The 18,535-nt window shown below is 38.9% G+C and overlaps 1 protein-coding gene and 1 long non-coding RNA gene across 2 annotated transcripts; both read left to right on the top strand.

Moving 5' to 3' along the window:
* Positions 1 to 2,508: 2,508 nt before the first annotated feature.
* On the top strand, positions 2,509 to 9,683 carry b3galt2 (UDP-Gal:betaGlcNAc beta 1,3-galactosyltransferase, polypeptide 2). The gene is made up of 2 exons (XM_059543208.1): positions 2,509 to 2,720; positions 6,577 to 9,683. Exon 2 carries the CDS (start codon positions 6,837 to 6,839, stop codon positions 8,148 to 8,150), a length of 1,314 nt encoding a protein of 437 aa, XP_059399191.1. The 5' UTR covers positions 2,509 to 2,720; positions 6,577 to 6,836; the 3' UTR covers positions 8,151 to 9,683.
* A 6,893-nt stretch (positions 9,684 to 16,576) lies between these two features.
* On the top strand, positions 16,577 to 17,945 carry LOC132131844 (uncharacterized). The gene is made up of 3 exons (XR_009428957.1): positions 16,577 to 16,955; positions 17,225 to 17,495; positions 17,739 to 17,945. It is a non-coding gene; the product is annotated as an uncharacterized LOC132131844 (long non-coding RNA).
* The last annotated feature ends 590 nt before the right edge of the window (positions 17,946 to 18,535 follow it).

An 18,535-nucleotide genomic window follows, 5' to 3' on the forward strand; every position in this document is an offset into this window, starting at 1 on the left:
GGACTAGTTGTCACACAGAATAGTTGTCACATTGTTATTGGGACAAGTTGTCCAAATTTTAAACCATTTAATTACTATTTATTTTACTATTTGGGCCAGTACCGAAACACTCCTCCCCGATGTGCCTGAATGACTACTGCCATGTAGCACTCACACATATTGTTATGAAGTGCTTTGTATAGGTAAACATTTATATATAGTATATACATATTCAAAATCTTTTAGTAGGTTAGTTGTGTATAGGTACAGTGTTTATTTGTAGCATTTGTATAGTTTGTATTTTTTAGTTTAAGTATAGGTACTCATTTATTTATAGTATATTTAAATTTTACTTTGTTGTATATCTGTATTTACGTAGCACCGTGGTCCTGTGAGGCACGACATTTCGTTCCACTGTATGTCCACACATGTAGCAGATTGACAATAAAGCTCAACTTGACTTGAGTTGACTTGACTGAGCGACTGGTCCTAGCACACCTCAAGAACTGCCTAACACCTACACTGGACCCACACCAATTTGCCTACTGTAGCTATAGAAGCACAGATGATGCAGTATGCACAGTGCTGCACTCGGTACTCACACACTTGGACAGTAACAACCCATATGTACAGATGTTGTTTGTTGACCAGCTCAGCATTTAACACTGTCATTCCTTCCAAGCTGACCACAAAACTTGGACACCTGGACATTAACACCTCCCTCTGCAACTGAATTATGGACTTTCTGACCAACAGACCTCAGCATGTTAGGTCAGGCCACACCTACTTCATCACACTCAACACCGACGTACCACAGGGCTGTGTGCTGAGCCCATTCCTCTACTCCTTCTACACCCACGACTGCAATCCTGTGCATGGATCCAACTCCAACATCAAGTTTGCAGATGATACCACAGTGATTCCTGTGGCTCAGTGGTAGAGCATTGCATTAGCAGCGCAAAAGGTTATGGGTTCAATTCTCAGGGAACACACATACTGGTAAAAAAAATGTAAGTAAGTTGCTTTGGATAAAAGTGTCTGCTAAAATGCATAAATGAAATGAAAAATTAAAATGATGATCAGAGAAAACAATGAGACTCCCTACAGGGAGGAGATACAGCACCTGGCTGCATGGTGCACTGACAACAAGCTTCAAGTTCCTGGGAACCACCATCTTGGATAACCTGTCCTGAAACACAAACATCTCCAGAGTGGTCAAGAATGCTCACCAGTGCCTCAAGGACTCCTCTCACCCTGACCATAGACTGTTTAACCTCCTGCTCTCAGACGGGGTTTCAGAAGCCTATGGACAAGGACCAGCAGACTCAGGAACAGCTTTTTCCCTAAAGCTGTCTCCTTACGGAATTCTGCCCCCTCCTCATCAATACATCTGGTTTACAAAAAAAATAAAACAGTTACACTTGTTATTACTTGAACTACTGTCTGTTCAGCCGGAATACTGAATGATTTGCACAGTGAAATGTTTTTCTAGGCACTTTTTTTAATGTCTATTGCACTAGTGTAAATGATGTTCCTATGTTCATAGCTTCTGCTTATGGTGTACATACACATAATCCATCTGTATAGTAGCCTATGTTCTTAGTACACCTATCTGTATCTCATGCTGATATTGTTTAAAAGACTTTAAAGTATGTCCATAGTCCTGCTTTATCTGTATATTTATTGTAAATTTGTAACATATTGTAGACACTGTATATCCTGTAGGCTATTACTGCTTATTGCACTTCTGGTTAGATGCTAAATGCATTTCGTTGCCTTGTACCTTACATGTGTAATGACAATAAAGTTGAATCTAATTTAATCTAATCTAATCTAATGGTGGGGCGAGTTAATTTCACGTTTCAAGCTAAACACACACACACACACACACAGTCACTGGCAAAACATTTACTACAAAATAATTACTTACTACCAATTCTCATTGCAAAAAAATAAAAATGTTTCGTCAAAATAAACGAATTCACTCTGATCGGACGCAGGGACTGAAGGGGTCTGGCTGGGATTTGGAGAGTGGGCGTGATTTTAGATGGATCACGTGGGATTCTCCCATTAGTAGGCGGTGACGTTGCAGGGGCTCAGTCAGTCAGTCAGTCTGAGCAGCGGCGTCATTTCAACAGCTGCTTTCCCTCCCATCATTTGAGGAAGAGGGGAGGCTTCGCTGCCGTCTACTGCACTTCAGGGTCGTGTTCCGTTGGACCAGACACAGAGGGGCCTTGCTACCGTTATTCTGACAGGAAAAATCCGCCACAGCAGCCCTACTGTCTTTCCGCCGCTGTTTACACCCCCCGTTACTTCACTGGACGTACCTCATAATGATTGCAGACGCGCGATGTAGAATGTGACCGTTAAAGTTCTTTTTTTCTTTTCTTTTTTTTATTCTTCGTTCCCGCCTCTCGCTGCTGTTTATATCAGCGGCGAAATTAACAGGCATTCGGTTTTTAACTGAAGAAGAAGCGAAAGTAACGTTAGCGGTTTCAATGACAGTACCACAATTGTGTACCACCTAATGTGTACAGCGCCAGACAACAATAGCTCCTGGCAGATGGAAGGAGGGGCTCGGCTTCACGAATTCAAGATGGAAAACGAAGAAATGAGACTAAGTTCTTGCGAGTAGCTGGAGGGTCTGTCTTCTGGTTTTTTGGTAGTGCTGGAGGGAATGATGGCGCGTGGTGTGGGTCGACAGACGGCGCACGCATCTTTCCACTCTGTCACAGAGTGAGGTAGGTCTCATAATGTATAGATATCTCAATATAATATTGTTTTCCCTTATTCGAATTACTCTTTGGTGTCCTTTAAGGGTAACGAGCTCAATTATAAAGCCCATAATGCATACTGAGGAAGAAAATGGATCAGTAATTAGTTCGACTCTAAGTTGTGTGTAAACAGTGTTTAGATGGCCATGTTTAAAGGGCAATGCAGAAGACTTGCATATCAAATGCTTGAACACTGTCCACACCAGGAGCCTTAAAAACATCAAATACAAATTTCCACCCAAGACCGCAGTATTGGATATTAATTTGATAGCAGATGGACTAATAAAAGAAACAAAAATTGCTGGAAATGCAGCTGCTGCCAGGTGGTGAAAATGTGGAGAAGTACCCCAGATCTAATGTGAGGGGTGAGGCATGGACTTTTGCGAACTGACCACCACCCACGGCTCATTGTTGTGTTCGAAAGCACTTTTAAGCTGTGCTGATCTTATAAAAGACCAGCTAGGACTTGTCAAGTCTTTCTTCCAGTTGCCCAGATAATAAAACATTGTGAGTAAAATGCAAATGCAAGCATAAAGACTAATTGTAGTTTTAAAGTAGGGCCATTTTATTAATATTAATGCAGCAAATATGTTGCAGTTCATTAAAAGGACTGTAACGTTGTTCAGCACAAAGGCCGGCAGATTGTGACAGTAATGTGCATGAATCAACAAACCTATTTGCTCTCATGGGAGATGAAACATCAGATTAGTCACATAAGCCAAATTGACATAAAAAAAAAACCCAGTTAAAAACAACCTGCTGAAGTTTGCAAGGTCCAAGATGTATGCTGGCATGCTTCAATTGTCTTGTACGAATTATTCCACTGTGTGTGCGTGTGTGTGTGTGTGCGTGTGTGTGTGTGTGTGTGTGTGTGTGTGTGTGTGTGTGTGTGTGTGTGTGTGTGTGTGTGTTAATTTGGCTACAATTCTCTCAGCAGAACTGTAGGGATGGTATTCATCTCAGTCCAAGTTATGGATGACAGATGCTCTGAGAATAAAATGCTTTGAGCTTCATCCTCACGATATGTGATTCATTAAACTCACCTTTCAAAGGAACGCTCGCAAACTTCTGAATGAGGTTTATAAAGACCCTGGCATTTGAGTAATGAGTGCAATTATATGTCAAGCATTGCCCGAATGTGTCTCAGTATGCACCATATTACGTATATGTTTAAGCAAACATAAAAATATGGTGACATATCTAATATATATATATATAAACACAACCAACAAAGATATGAACCGTGACCATGAAAATTCAGAACCCATGATGAGTGTTTTCACATGGGACACTCAATGTCAAATTAATCAGTCTTTCTGAGAGAATCACTAGCACATCTGGGGATTGATTGAATCTTGTGTGCGCTTGTTATGGTTGTACATGGCACTTATTTCCCTCCCTATTTTAATTTTTTTATCCATTTTTTTTTTTAAATCTGTAATTCATTGGCCATTATTTATTTATTTTTGTTGAAAGGATTATGCTCAAATTATGGGAAAATGTTTGTTTGACATTAAACATATTTTACATAAACGTAATATGCAAGGCAAATTATTCATCAGGCTCGCAAATGGATGTCAATGCAAATTTGATTCCTTTTTAGAGACATGTTACCTTTCACTTATTCAATTGTAACCAGTATTTACATGGATACTTGGATAACCAGTAGAAAAATCTCAACAATGCATTGGCTATGGGAAATATTTTTTACAAAAATCATGTGGGAGCTGTGCATTAAAAAGCTCCTGCATTTATTATTATAGGGTAAACTGCTTGCTGAATTATGCTGATCTCCATCATATAAACTTTGTTTGCAGGTGTTTCCTCTTAGAAGTGAAATAGTCTCATGTTGCTCTTCTAATTGCTGACCGCTGTGGCCACATCACGCTCCTAATTTCCGTAACCGTATGAAGCAAAAACTGGTATAGCTTAAAACAATGAAAGCAGCTGATTTTGTTAATTCCTCTCCGTTGTTAACAAATGCATAAATATTTATGTAGTCTCTTGTTCCTCCAAACAAGCATGCATATTGGCAAAAACAAAAACACCTAGCACCAGAGTGAGTGCAGTACATAGCGTTCTCTAGTGAGGCTCTCATTACAAGATATCAAATGGATGACAATGGAAACCTTTGGAGCATTTCATTCGCTCTGTTCTGAAGTGTATTAACCTTTAAAGTAAAGCCAGACTCAGCCTCTTTCCATCTTACTGTAATTGCCCATGCTGGGTGAGCACATTTGGTTGAAAAGGTTATCATCCTCTGATTCAGCTGTTGCAACAACAAAAAAAATAAAAAATTTTGGGACATGTACAAATTCAGTTTATAACCCTATAATTTGTGTGGTTTTATTTTTAACCAGTAAACATTACGTAAACACAATTTGTTACACTACCATTAAAAAGTCTGGAGTCAATCATTTATTTATTTACTTTTATTCAGCAAGGGTGCATACAATTTGGCAACAGTAACTGTTAAGACATTTGTAATTTCAAATTCTGTTCTGTGTAATCATCAAATAATCTTGAAAAAAAGTTTAGTCTAAAATATTAAGCAGCACAACTATTTAAGTGAAAATAAGAAATATTTATTGAGCAGCAAATAAGCATTTTAAAATTATTTTTGAAGGATCATGTGACACTGAACACTGGAGTAATTATGCTGTAAACAATAATGTTCCATTACATGAATAAATTATATTTTAAACTATATTAAAATAGAAAAAAAGTTATTTCATTTTTAAATAAGGCATATATTTCTCATTAATTAAAAAATATTTTTTAAATATATACTTAAAATATTACAGTGTAAAAAATATTGACGTTATTAAAATAACTTGGTTAACAGGGTTAAATGGTTGATCTTGATGAGTGCAGTCAACACTGCAATTTGTATAAGAAAATGGAATATAATGGAAGATCATAAATGATGATTGGATGATTATACATAAGATTCAATTATATTCAGATATTTAATTAAAATTACCTATTTGTCATATTATGTTAATGCTTAAAAAATATATATTTAAAAAAAATGTGCCGTATTTGTCATAGAATATGTCATAGAGCACTTCCTCCTTTGATGATCTCTAAACAATCCTAGAACAAAACATGACTTTCAAAAACAAGGCCCCTGTTTTACCTTTGTAAATATTTCTTTCCTATTTTTAGATCACCATTACTGGGAGGAGGTTCTAGAATCTAATAACCCCAAGTGTGAGAAAGCAACAGTTAAGAGAGGAAATTGCTGGCAGGGAGGCCTTTCCTTTTGGTGCAGTGTTGATAAGTTTAAGGTGCAGGGTGAATAAGGGGTGAGGGCTGTTATCACTCGCTGCTTCTGGCTGCGGATGCTGCAACACTGCTTGCTGGAGCCTGAAAATTCATTTTGACGAATGCTTCCCCTCTCTGGCTTTAAGAGTGCATCTTGGGTGGGGAGGTGGCTTAGAGGGCCTCTGAGGCAGCAGTGTTCTCACTGAATGCCATGTTGTGCAAACCTGCAATTTAAACTCTCACGCGGGGCAGTAAAGGTTAGCTCATGATATGCAAAGATCCCAGTTAGCAATCTCCCCCACAGTGTTGCCATGTACCGCAAAATGCAGGAGACTGAAAAAAACATAACGTTAGTGGTTTAGAGATAATATTTATATTGTCATAAACCTTGGCTGTTTCAAAATCACCAAGGATTTTGCAGGCGATGCCATTTACCAACAATACTACTACTGTAGCAGTACACGGTACACAGTCAACGTAATTTAAGATCTTCTGCTATCCATTCTACTGTGACACTTCTCAGTATTACTCATTGTTTTTATCTCCTCATTCTTAGATCACAGAGACATCAGTCTGAGGAAGCAGTCGTCCTTCAGAAGGGAACTGCCCCGAAGCATGACCGTCTGTCACTGGGGAGTGTCAGAGAAACGCATTCCTGCAACTCTCATGAACAGTTAGTCATCTCTCTCGTAGGTCCACCTGCGACCCTGAACACACCCATCTGCCAGCTCAGATAACCCTCAGGCTGTTTGCAACACATGTTTGATGTGATTGGTTGTGACCGCCGCGCTTTGCTAAGCAGCCCCACTCTACATCATGCAGTGGCGTCGGCGACACTGCTGCCCCATCAAGATGACCTGGAATGTCAAGCGGTCACTCTTCCGCACACATGTAGCAGGCCTTCTCTCGCTGGCCTCACTCTTCGCCCTCTTTCTAATCTACTGCCATCAGGATTTGCTGCAGGGCCGGAGTTGGTTGCGAGACAACCCCTTGGTTTATACCATGCGGGGTTTGCGCCCCCACAAGGAGCGTGCAAAGGGAAACCAAAGCTCACTGCGAAGCCTCTGGAAAGACAATGGTTATGTGCTCCCCAAACCATCTGTTAACTTCAATTTTAGTTCTTACCAGGCTGAGATCACTGCCCGTGGGATTGTGGGATTGGAGATCTCGCCGAGTGGCAACAATTCGAGCACTAACAGTAACACCAAGAGCTTGCACAGGGAAATGGGAGTGGGAGGGCGTCTGGCAGCCCAGCCTTATCACTGGCTGCTTAATGAGCCCTATAAGTGCAACGAAAGCAGTCCCTTCCTGGTTTTGCTAATTGCTGCAGCGCCAAGGCAGTTGGAGGCAAGGAACGCCATCAGACGGACCTGGGGCAATGAGAGCGTGGCCATGGGTTATGGGTTCGTGCGGCTCTTTCTGTTGGGAAGGATACCTAATGCATATCCTCAGAGCTCCATTGAGGAGGAGAGCTTGCAGTACCATGACATCATCCAGCAGGACTTCTTGGACACCTATTACAATCTTACCATCAAGACGCTAATGGGCATGAACTGGGTTGCTCGCTATTGCCCGCACACCCGCTATGTCATGAAGACGGACAGTGACATGTTTGTCAACACAGAATATCTCATCCAAAAGCTGCTGAAGCCAAACATGGCACCTCGACAGAATTACTTCACAGGCTACCTAATGAGAGGCTACGCTCCGAACCGCAACAAGGACAGTAAGTGGTACATGCCACCAGAGCTGTATTCCAGCGAGAGATATCCTATCTTTTGTTCTGGGACGGGCTATGTGTTCTCGGGGGACATGGCGGAGAAAATCTACAATGCCTCGTTGAGCATTCGTCGCCTTCACCTCGAGGATGTGTATGTGGGAATCTGCCTGGCCAAACTGCGGATCGACCCAGTGCCACCACCAAATGAGTTTCTCTTCAACCACTGGAGAGTGTCATATTCCAGCTGCAAATACAGTCACTTGATCACCTCTCACCAGTTCCAGCCCAACGAACTCATAAAATACTGGAGTCACTTGCAAAGCAACAAGCACAATCCTTGCCTTAACATGGCGAAGGATAAGAGCGGGCGGCCGCGCCATAGGAAATTGCAGTGGGAAGGTCTTCGGTGATTAGCCAGGGCTCAGGGTACTGTAGTATTATCACAGCATGTGCAAAATTCAGCAGTTTTTGAGGTAGGGAACAGCACAGTGTTTTTTTGGTATTGTCGATTAAAACTATTTTTTTAATTTCAGAGAGATATGTATTGTAAACCTGTCTTTTTAAAGGGAAGTGAGAAATATCTACGTGTGCAATATCTAGCATGCACAACACAAACCATCAAGTGGCGTTACCCCGCCATTTTCAGGTGCCAATTAACCGGGACATATTAAGAGGTTGCTGAACTACTTCCTCTACAAGCTAACGTTCAAGTGATATTACCAAGGGCCAATATTGAGATCCTCACTGTTTCTATATACAAAAGAAGAAGAAACTCAAGAATATCATATGGTGGTGTATCTGTACTGTGACACATTTTATTCTCAATGATGTCCACCTCTGACATTGAGATGATGTTGATTTTTTTATCTACCTAACACCTGCAAATGGTTTACTATAACCAAACCATTTATAAAAACAGTATGTGTAAAAGATAATATATGGAATTTAATTGCATCATAGATGTCAGATCAAAATAATATTTTTCGAACCTTTACACTGACTAAATATACAGGTCTGCCCTTGATTAGGGCAAGTTAAAGCTATTTATTAAATGTATTTCTTAAGCATATTGGCTTGGAGGTGTGGTCTCTTCCAGTGTTATTCAATTAATATGACACAGTCCAAATAATGTTACTCAGCCAGAGCTGAAACCCAATTTTAAAATGCAGTTATATAGATCAGGCACATTGCACTAAAGAAATACAGTAAAATTGTCATAACTCACATATAGCCAATGCAAAGCATGAAAAGTTGACATCAGTGACCCCCACAAACTGTCATCAGCATAAATCTGATAAAATAAGCATTACTGAAAATAATTGACTTCTAATGGACATTTAAAGACAGTTGCACTCTTCAGCTGCAAAACTAAACATGCCTTAGTTGTCAAAATTTGCATAATTCATGAAAATTTCAAAACATTACGGAGAAATATCAACATTCAAATCGCCATTTTCTACGTTAAATTAAAATGAGACTTGAAAAATCCCAGAATCAGTACCCTGATGGAACCGAAGACTAATGCGTTAATGATAAAGTAGATAATGTTGCTCTGGGTCAAAATATATAATTAGTGGGGGGGGGGGGGGGGGGGGGGGCTTCACAACACATTAGCAGAGAGAAATCCAATTAAATTGACGTTGGCAACATTTGAAGGGTTTATTTATCATTTTCATTGCTCATTTGTCAGTCTAATTTGAATTAACCACATATTCGAGTGACTACGATAAGTGCTAGATGCAGAATTTGCGCATCAATTACAGGTGACTCAGAAGACATTTCAGTGTACCCTTCTTACAAATCATAAGCACTTGAGTTTCACAATATAACCATTGTGGCACAAACCATGCAGCTGCTTCATTTACAGGCCTATACTTGTTGGAAAACTTTGACAAATGAAACTGTTTTGAAGATAAAAGACGGGACTTTACTTCAGAGTAAGAATGGAACAATTTACTTGTTTTCATGTCACTTTTGTGTTGTATAAATATATTAACAAAAAATAGGAAGTGGTAAAGACTTGTTTATGAACTACAGTAACTTGAGAATTTTGCAGTCGTTTATCTCATAGTGCAGTCATGAATGATGTATCATGTAAAACAGATCATTTTATAATTGTTCTTCTAACAAATCATAAGCACTCTGAGTTTCACATAATTATGGCATAATGTGTCATTTCATTTGTAGGCCTATACTTGTCTTTAAGTTTGGTTTTACATCCACCCAGAAATACTAACTACAGACTTTAACAGAGGAAACATAAATTTACTTGCATTCTCTTGAAATTTCACATCCCTTCTGCCTAATATAAATATAGTAAGAAAAAATAAGAAGTGGTAAACTTTACTTGTTTATGAACAGCATAATTTACCTGTTAAAATATTTTGTAAAAAAAAAAAAGATAATTTGATGCATCATATGGACTATAAATAAATCACTACATTTAAATGTGAGAATGTAACAAATTTTCCAGAGAATCAGGAGATTTCTAGGACCTCATTGCTTTAGACCCTAAAACCATCTATTAAGAATAATGTTCTTGCTAGACGGAATTCAATTCACACAACAGCTTGCAATTCCAGTGCATTGCAATCCGTTAAATCCTCATCTGTTGTTAAGCATTTATCTCCCTCAATTAATAGGAATCAAAGTCGTGGCCAAGGGCGAGAGAATATAAAACAGAAGCATCTTTCATTCCGCCGTGCCGCGTGCAATCACAGAGAAAGATTATCGCATTTCATCCACAACAGTTTGTCCCACAGATTTATCAGAGAGAGAGAGAAACCGGGGGTGGGGGGATAACTGGGGGCGAGTGATGAATGAACAGGAAAGAGGCTTTGACTGATCAGTATTGAAAACCTGTGCTGCTCTAAACGTGTGAAAAGTGAACCTGGGAAAAGAACTCTGATGTCCACCATGATGGAGTGGGTCGCCAAAGGCCCTGCCCCAGAGACGTGTTTCCAGAAATATAGCAGGTACCAGAGTATGATGAATGTCCCAATAGTGCCAAAAGCCTATAGCACAGCAATGAGAATGAAAAAGAGAAATTCTCATTGAATCAGTAAGGTGTAACTTTGCATGGTCATTTTTTGATATGTAAACATATAAAGCGAATTTAGTTTTGGCAGATTTCTTAGGAGACATCGGATGCAAAATTCACTTTTACATGGCGTTTGCATATAAATGGGCCTTATAGTGTGTGGACACAACCACCCTACAATAATAAAAAACTATTCACTCCTTTTTTTTTTCCTAAAAAGCCTAAAAATACATTGCAGACATTCATGAAGACCCTAAAGAATCATACCTACTTGTGAAAATGGGCATGCGGTGTCCCCTTTAAGGAAGGTAATTCCTGAGCCCACATGCTTCATGATTTTGAGTTGTTGCCGCCTTTCAAGTGGGAATGGGTGATAAATTGGGGATCGTTGTTAAAAAAGTGAAAGTGACGTGACATACAGCCAAGTATGGTGACCCATACTCGGAATTCATACTCTGCTTTTAACCCATCCAAAGTGCACACACGCGCTGTGAACACACACCCAGAGCAGTGGGCAGCCATTTATGCTGCAGCACCCGGGGAGCAGTTGGGGGTTCAGTGCCTTGCTCAAGGGCACCTAAGTCATGGTATTGAAGGTGGAGAGAGAACTGTACATGCACTCCCCCCACCTACAATTCCTGCCAGCCCGAGACTCAAACTCACAACCTTTCGATTGCAACTCTGACTCTCTAACTATTAGGCCACCACGACTTCCCGAAACATGTACATGTGGGACATTTACAACACAGCACTAAACCTCTCCTTTATAATAAGTGAATAGTAACCACTGTTTAATCATACAGCCTGCTATTTTAATAACCATGGTTACAAGATCTGTTGTGCAAGTAAACATACCTTTTTAATTGAAATATCCAACAAGTTGGATTAGTACGTAGAGCACTTTTTCCTTGCAAGGCTACCAGACCATGCAAAATTTAACGTGTAAGAACATTGTGAAGAATTTCAGTGAGTTTAGCTAAACCCACTTTCCTCATTAACTCAGACATGTTCATTCCGACAGCAAATGGGAGTAAAAATATTAATAAAAATGTGTGAATACATCGGAGTCAGTTAAATGATGTTCTTTGTGTTCATATCTAATAGTTTATTCACAAATGACACTTCTGTGATGAGCATGTTTTTGAACTTTTTTTTTTTTTATGTTCCTTTTATTTATAATGGATACTCTCATTTCCCATTGACTCCCTCATAACGATGAATAATGTACAGGAGAACTGAGCGATGCAGGATTACTTTTGTGCAAAACAAATCCATTCTGGACCTGATTGAAAACATTCTCCTCATGGATGTAGAACTTTAGTGAGGAAATATAGTCCTAGACCAGTACTTTCTAGGACTAGACATATCCTAGACACATCTAGACACATCTTCTTTAAGGAGCACAACACTGCACAATTTCTCTGAGTAGTAATGGCTATGTTTTCCAGGAGATGTCCGAATGGAGAAATCAATGTGTTTATCTGTTTTGAGGTGTAGAAGCTGAGAAGCTTGCTTTCATGATGGCAACACTGCTATAAAAGGCTCTTGAAAAAGCAGACAAAAAACAGACCCCAACACTATTTTTGACCACATAACACGCATCAACAAGAACCCATCCTTTATAACCCTCATACAATTTTATCTGTTCAAAAACACTGTAAACAAGCTTTATATCCAACATAATGGCCTCCAGTGGCCATTTGTTACTTCTGGCTAAATGACTTGCTGACTCTAAGAATCATTCACACTTTATGAACCCTTTGTAACCCCATGACAAGCTCACACTAATTTGTATTTTTTTTTCAACCGTCAAATTCGGCTGATGGCTGACATTTGTTGTAAATATTCCCAAAATTGTCTCTCTTCCACAAGTTCCTGATTCCAGCAGCAGATAGACAGGGTGATGGAGTGCAACTAATTATCATGGACAATGTGTTATCAAAATGAAACACGCAAGAGATCATTTACAACTAGCACAATTAATGGGTGCATATCTTTGTATAATTTCTCATATCCACCAACTCCAAAGCATTTTCACTCAAGATATTATATGATAATAGCTGTAAAATAAGATTATATAGCATATGTTTTTACTGAAAATCCCTTCTAAAAACATTTTTGTCTGTTTAAAAAATCCATACTGCAGCATGAAAAGGCTTGTGTATTTCACAGCAAGTTGTTAATTATTCATAAAAACTGAATATTCATAAATATTGAATAAATATTCATTTGAGTCTGACTCAAACCTGATATATGACATGCATTTTCATTGAAGACTGTTGGTTATACAACAACAAATATCTTAAAAATGAATTTCTTTTATCTTGGTTTAATTAAAACCTGACAGATCTCCTCACATTTATGACATTAAAGTCACATCTTAAAAGTCCTAAACAAGAAATATGCTATAAAATAGTTCACATTTCAAAGAATTTGTTGGCACAGTGTTTCAAACACTTCAAGTTCGCATGAATTTTTTATTGCGCTATCAATTGATTTAGTGGTCCACAGAGTCTGTGCCAAAGCGGCAAACCCTGACCATTTCTGTTTACAGTGGATTCATAATTTATGACGCATAGTATTAATCTGAACTTGAGATCACCAAAATGGTTCAAACCCTCTGAGAATGTCATTAACAATCATATAAATGAAAATCCCCACAATGTTAATGTTTTCCTATGAATCATTCTACATTTGACTACTCTGCTTTGAAAATTCCCAAAAGGAAGAACCCTTGCTACTCTCTCGCTGTCATTTATTTAATTGGAAAAGCATATTTATAAAAAAATAATAATAATAATAAAGCTGCCTTATTGCTGGAAGGTCTTAAAGCTTTACATCTCAATTCCCAAGAAACACAGTTCATGGTAACACCCTTCAAGCTGTCAACTGGAGCAAGACTCCAGGGTTGACTGCTTCCCTAGCATGTGTAATATAACCAGATAGACAGTCAGTATGTCAGTCTGGTATGTCGTGCAGAACTTGAGGAAGGCATCAGGGGTTCCCTTGAGGTCTTTGAAAGGCCTCTAATGTCCACAGCTTTCATTAGGCGATCTAGAGGGATTTCACTTAAGCTTGTTGAGAACTGAAACACAGGAACCGGATCGAGAACAGTTGAAACAAGTTCAGTCATGCACTAGATGTCATAAAAAATTAATGATTTTCTAAATATGTAACTGCAGTAAACCACTAGGAAGTGCTTTAACTTATTCTGTCAACATTTTTTAGATAAAGCTTCTTAAAACACATTCCAACCAGTCAGTCTTCTTCCAACGTCCTACACACACACACACACACACATATATATATATATATATATACTGTAGGAGCTATATATTAGCGTGGAGTGGAGCAAGGGTGGGCTGTCCTGTCAGCTGTTATTGGCCCTGTCCTAAAACGCACCCTAAACCCTCCCACACTTTTGTGATGTAATGCCTCTTGGGTAGAAATCTGCCACAGCAATCGCCCCATGCGGCCACAGCAGAAATGTACATCAAGGGAGCACATAGCACCCACAAAGGTGGCGCTTGCGAGCACCCTTCTGAAAGCTAAAATGACGAATGGGACACCCTACGGTCTCGTGAACTTAATGAACATGTGCACGCGGTGGCTGTTGCAAGTCTGCAAGACCACAAGTGCACATGAATTATGCCATTTGGGACAGGGCCATACTTTGTTAAAAATCAGAAATGTAATAATATAAAAAATATTAGTTTAATATGGCTGTCCCTCCTCTGTCACAGGCCCTTACCTTTCCTTTTCGTTTTTTCCTCAAAATCACCTTTCGTGAGGTGTTGCTGTTGCAGAAGCACTTTATTAATTTCCTCAATCTCCTGCAGATAAAGTTCCACACACTTATAAAGAGCCAATCGCGAGCTTATTCCAGCCCCTTCCCATTGCTCCATCTCGCAGGACTTGTTACTATGCGAGGAAACCTTATTTTTGTGAGGTCAGGCTCCAGAGGTGAAGGCAGGGTGCGAAGCTCGCCATCTTTCCTCTCCATCCTCCCCTCCACTCTTGCAGATAATGAAGTCAACTGTTTGAAAAGGAAAGGGCACCGTTCTTGGTTTTATGATAATTGGCCCATCTGTCATTCAATAAATAAAGCGGATCAGCTCAATGTGTTTGGAGCGAGCGCTGGTGGGAAGCGGGGCAGGGCGCATCCAGGAATGACAGGAAAAACAAATGACTTCCTCCGCTCCGCGGGAGCAGATTCTTCAAGCATGAACATGGCACGTTATACGGCGAGTGCATCAGTGAGAGGCTGCTGTTTTTGAAAACATCTTGCCCCGCATTAGGAAATGATCACAAAAATGGTATGCGCATTTGAAATGTGTCTGTAGTGTGAACAGCTATTCTTGGCTGTTTATCTTGAGAGGGATGTTCACGGGTGGGTGACGATTTCAAATCTCGGAGCCAGAGGAAGTATGGTTGGGTGCAGGTAGCCTTGGTGTTATGATCCACTGGAGGAACTGGGCTGTTGCATTGCCATGGTAACCAACCATTGATCTGCGGAGTTGTGGTGGAGGGGAATGGCAGTGACAGAGAAAGTGACAGACACATCACAGCGCACAGGAGGAAAGGAAAAGTGTAAGAGGGACGGCCAGAGAGAATGATATATGAAACTGTGAAAGACACCTGTGATGGACTGAGTGGGAAGAAATTAAGAATGTATGTGTGTGATTCATACTGTATACATTAACTTGGCAAGTAAAGGCCTGTTCACACCAGGAACGGTTACTATATATGAATCCACACCATCTAAATTTTCATTTTGGGGTAGAGTTTCCCTTTAAGTGTCTTTGAGCTTGTTGTTTGGGCACGGCTCATAAAGCAATCCAGTTTATGGAGTTAATACAGTTGCAATATTTTGGTATGTAACTTATTCCAAGATAACACATTTGGATTTGAGGACATTGTGGTTTATATGAGCTTGTTTTTATTTGTTTTTGTTTTTTTCCTAACAAATCTGGCAACAATCATGAGTCAAAACATACCAACATGCAAGAAATGTGTGATCCCCAACCCCCCCCCCCCCCCCCCCCCCCAGCAAATCTGGCATTATTCATGAGTCAGAACATACCAACATGCAATAAATGTGTGATTTCTTGCACCACACATACAGAAAAGACACAATTCTGATACACATTTAAATACGCTGTTCAGTTCAGTTCCGTACACACTGCATATAATTTCTGTAAAATGGTTGTCACTGCATGAAGTTTCAGTTTTTGCTGTTCTTGATGCATTTACATGCTTTAACCAGCGTGCTATATTTCGAGTGCATCTAAACAGTTAATATAGATTAAGAGTGAAGTGAAGGCTTAAGCCGGTCGCGAAAACGAATTTTGAATACTTGAGAGAATTGTATGTTTTGTGTATTTTGCTGTGTAGAGCTGCTCCTCAATTTTTATCTGCTGTTTAAAATGTGTGAGCCCTTTAAATTCTAATGGATTCTGATTAGCTGTCATTATTTTGTCATTCATCAGCTGGGGAAAAATAATTATTGTGAAAGTTATCCCGATATTGTTATAGTTGTGGTGTGAACTCCACTATTATGTATTTATAACAATTTTAGAACCATTCAGAACATTTTTTAGAACTTTATCGCAATAGTTATAGTTATCATTCCTGGTGTGAATAGGCCTTAAAGATTGCTGAAGTTTAAATGTGTAATTATTTCTAAAATAAATGGTGCATATTTGAAAAAAAAAAAAAACATGATGTGTCCAAATATGCCTATTCCGATACTATACGGTATGTGAAAAAACAAAACAAAAAAGTATGGCAAAAGAATTGTATGTCTGAATTCACAGTATTTGAAAAACAGTAGGTGAAAGAACCCAGGTATAGTGAAACCTTTTTAAAGATTTGAATCAATTGAATCACTTCACAAAATGATTCACAGTTTCAAAGCGCTCAAAACTCCTCACGCTAGTTGACGCCTGCTGGTCAAAACTGTGTAAATGCAACAAAAACTCAGGCCAAACGTATAAAACCATTGGTGAACCATTGACATTTTTAAACATTTCTAAACAATTATGGCATTACAAAGCTTTGTTTATTAAAATCATGTGACTTTGACAGTTTTATATGTCCTCCGAACCACTAGTTCAAAACAATTTGCTATGGAACAAACTTTTTTAAAGGTTGCAAAGTAAGTTTCAAATCAAATGTATTACTTACTAGCCAGTGCGTGATTTCAAATGCACCCATAGTGCCACCCCCAACTCACTGCATTGGTTGAGTGGTGTTTAACCTAATTTTGTTAACATGAAAGAAAGCTATTTCCTGTAAATGTGCAAGACTTGTATAACTAGAAGAATTACAAAGTGTAGTAAATGGTCACACTATCTGAGCTTCAAACCAGTGTTTTCATGAATAGTTAAAGTGACATGATGTGTAGCCAATTACGACATACTCAGAATTTGAACACACCCGGAGCAGTTGGCAGCCATTTTTCTTTGCAGCGCCTGGGGAGCAGTTGGGGGTTCGGAGCCTTTCCTTTTCAATGAAATCTACAAATAGATGTTAACACATTTTAGATAAATCATTAACCTTGATCAAATGACCCATGCCATCTTAAAAGACACTGAAGGAAATGTTTTGAGGACGTTCATCTTTACAAAGATGCCAACTTCCTTTTTTAAATATGTTTTTCTTGATAAAATTCCATTCTATTCAAAATTGTATTAAACAGAAGGAAAAAAAATGTGTGTAAATATCTTAGATCATATTAAAGTAATAGACATTCCTTTCAGTAAAACACACCTGGTTTTATGTAAATTTGTGTAAACATTTACTGTTGTTTTGCAAATATTATAAGCTGAAATCCTGTCATTTCAATAGGAATTCATGCAATCAGGAATTTCAAGTAAAGGTCAAAAATTTCCCCATGAAGATTTTGCTCGTGTTTATGTTTGTCACGCAAATTCAATTTATAAATGCAAAATTTTAGTTGCAATTTAAATTGCATTAAACACAACATTTAATTAAAATAAATCTTTGTTTGTGGCAACAGTTTTTCATTAAATGATGAAATGTATTTGCATAGTTTACTGATACGCTTGTACCTTTTGTGAATCGGGTGTTGAAACAATACTAACAACATATGCTGATTAACCATGCTATCAGTTAGCACAATGTATTCTGTTTTTTACATTAAGACAGTCTACATCAGCTATCAGAGTTTAGCAAACACAATTTGTTCCTTCAACAAGAAGAGCCATTTCAAAGACAATATTTAGTATACAGTTATAAATATATTATTTATGTATTAGCAGTTATAAACTGCTGAAATGGTAAATGTTAAGAGAGAGACGGCAGTCACACGATGGGAAGTAGAGGAGCGAGCTTACTTGTCATTTAACACATGATGTGTTTTACTGTGAAAAAAGATTATTGAAGCCTCGATAAGGAGATGCTGCAAGGTCAACGCAATTCCTGAAAGTAGTCAAGCTGTTGGCGGGCAGCAGGAGTTTCTGAAGCCAACTGATAAAAGCTCCAATGTTGAGGATGCTGAACGTCTTGGGCGTAAAGGTACTGATAACATAGATGTGTCTTAAGATCCAGGCCACCTATTTGGAGGGGAAATGAAGGGCTGACAAATCAAGTGACAGGTTGATACGATTGAGAATACCTTCAAAGCGTACAGTATGGAGACGAGAGAGTTTATCTAGAATATTTCAGGTCTCAGCTTCCTCCTCCATTTAGGTTTCTGATTTATTTGTTTTGTAGAACTACAGAAAATCAATT

This window comes from Carassius carassius, chromosome 48 (assembly GCF_963082965.1).
Source record: "Carassius carassius chromosome 48, fCarCar2.1, whole genome shotgun sequence".
Taxonomy (NCBI): domain Eukaryota; kingdom Metazoa; phylum Chordata; class Actinopteri; order Cypriniformes; family Cyprinidae; genus Carassius; species Carassius carassius.

Bases quoted from the DNA above. Each gene is read 5' to 3' on its own strand.
- b3galt2 (XM_059543208.1), top strand. From the start codon at position 6,837: ATGCAGTGGCGTCGGCGACACTGCTGCCCCATCAAGATGACCTGGAAT.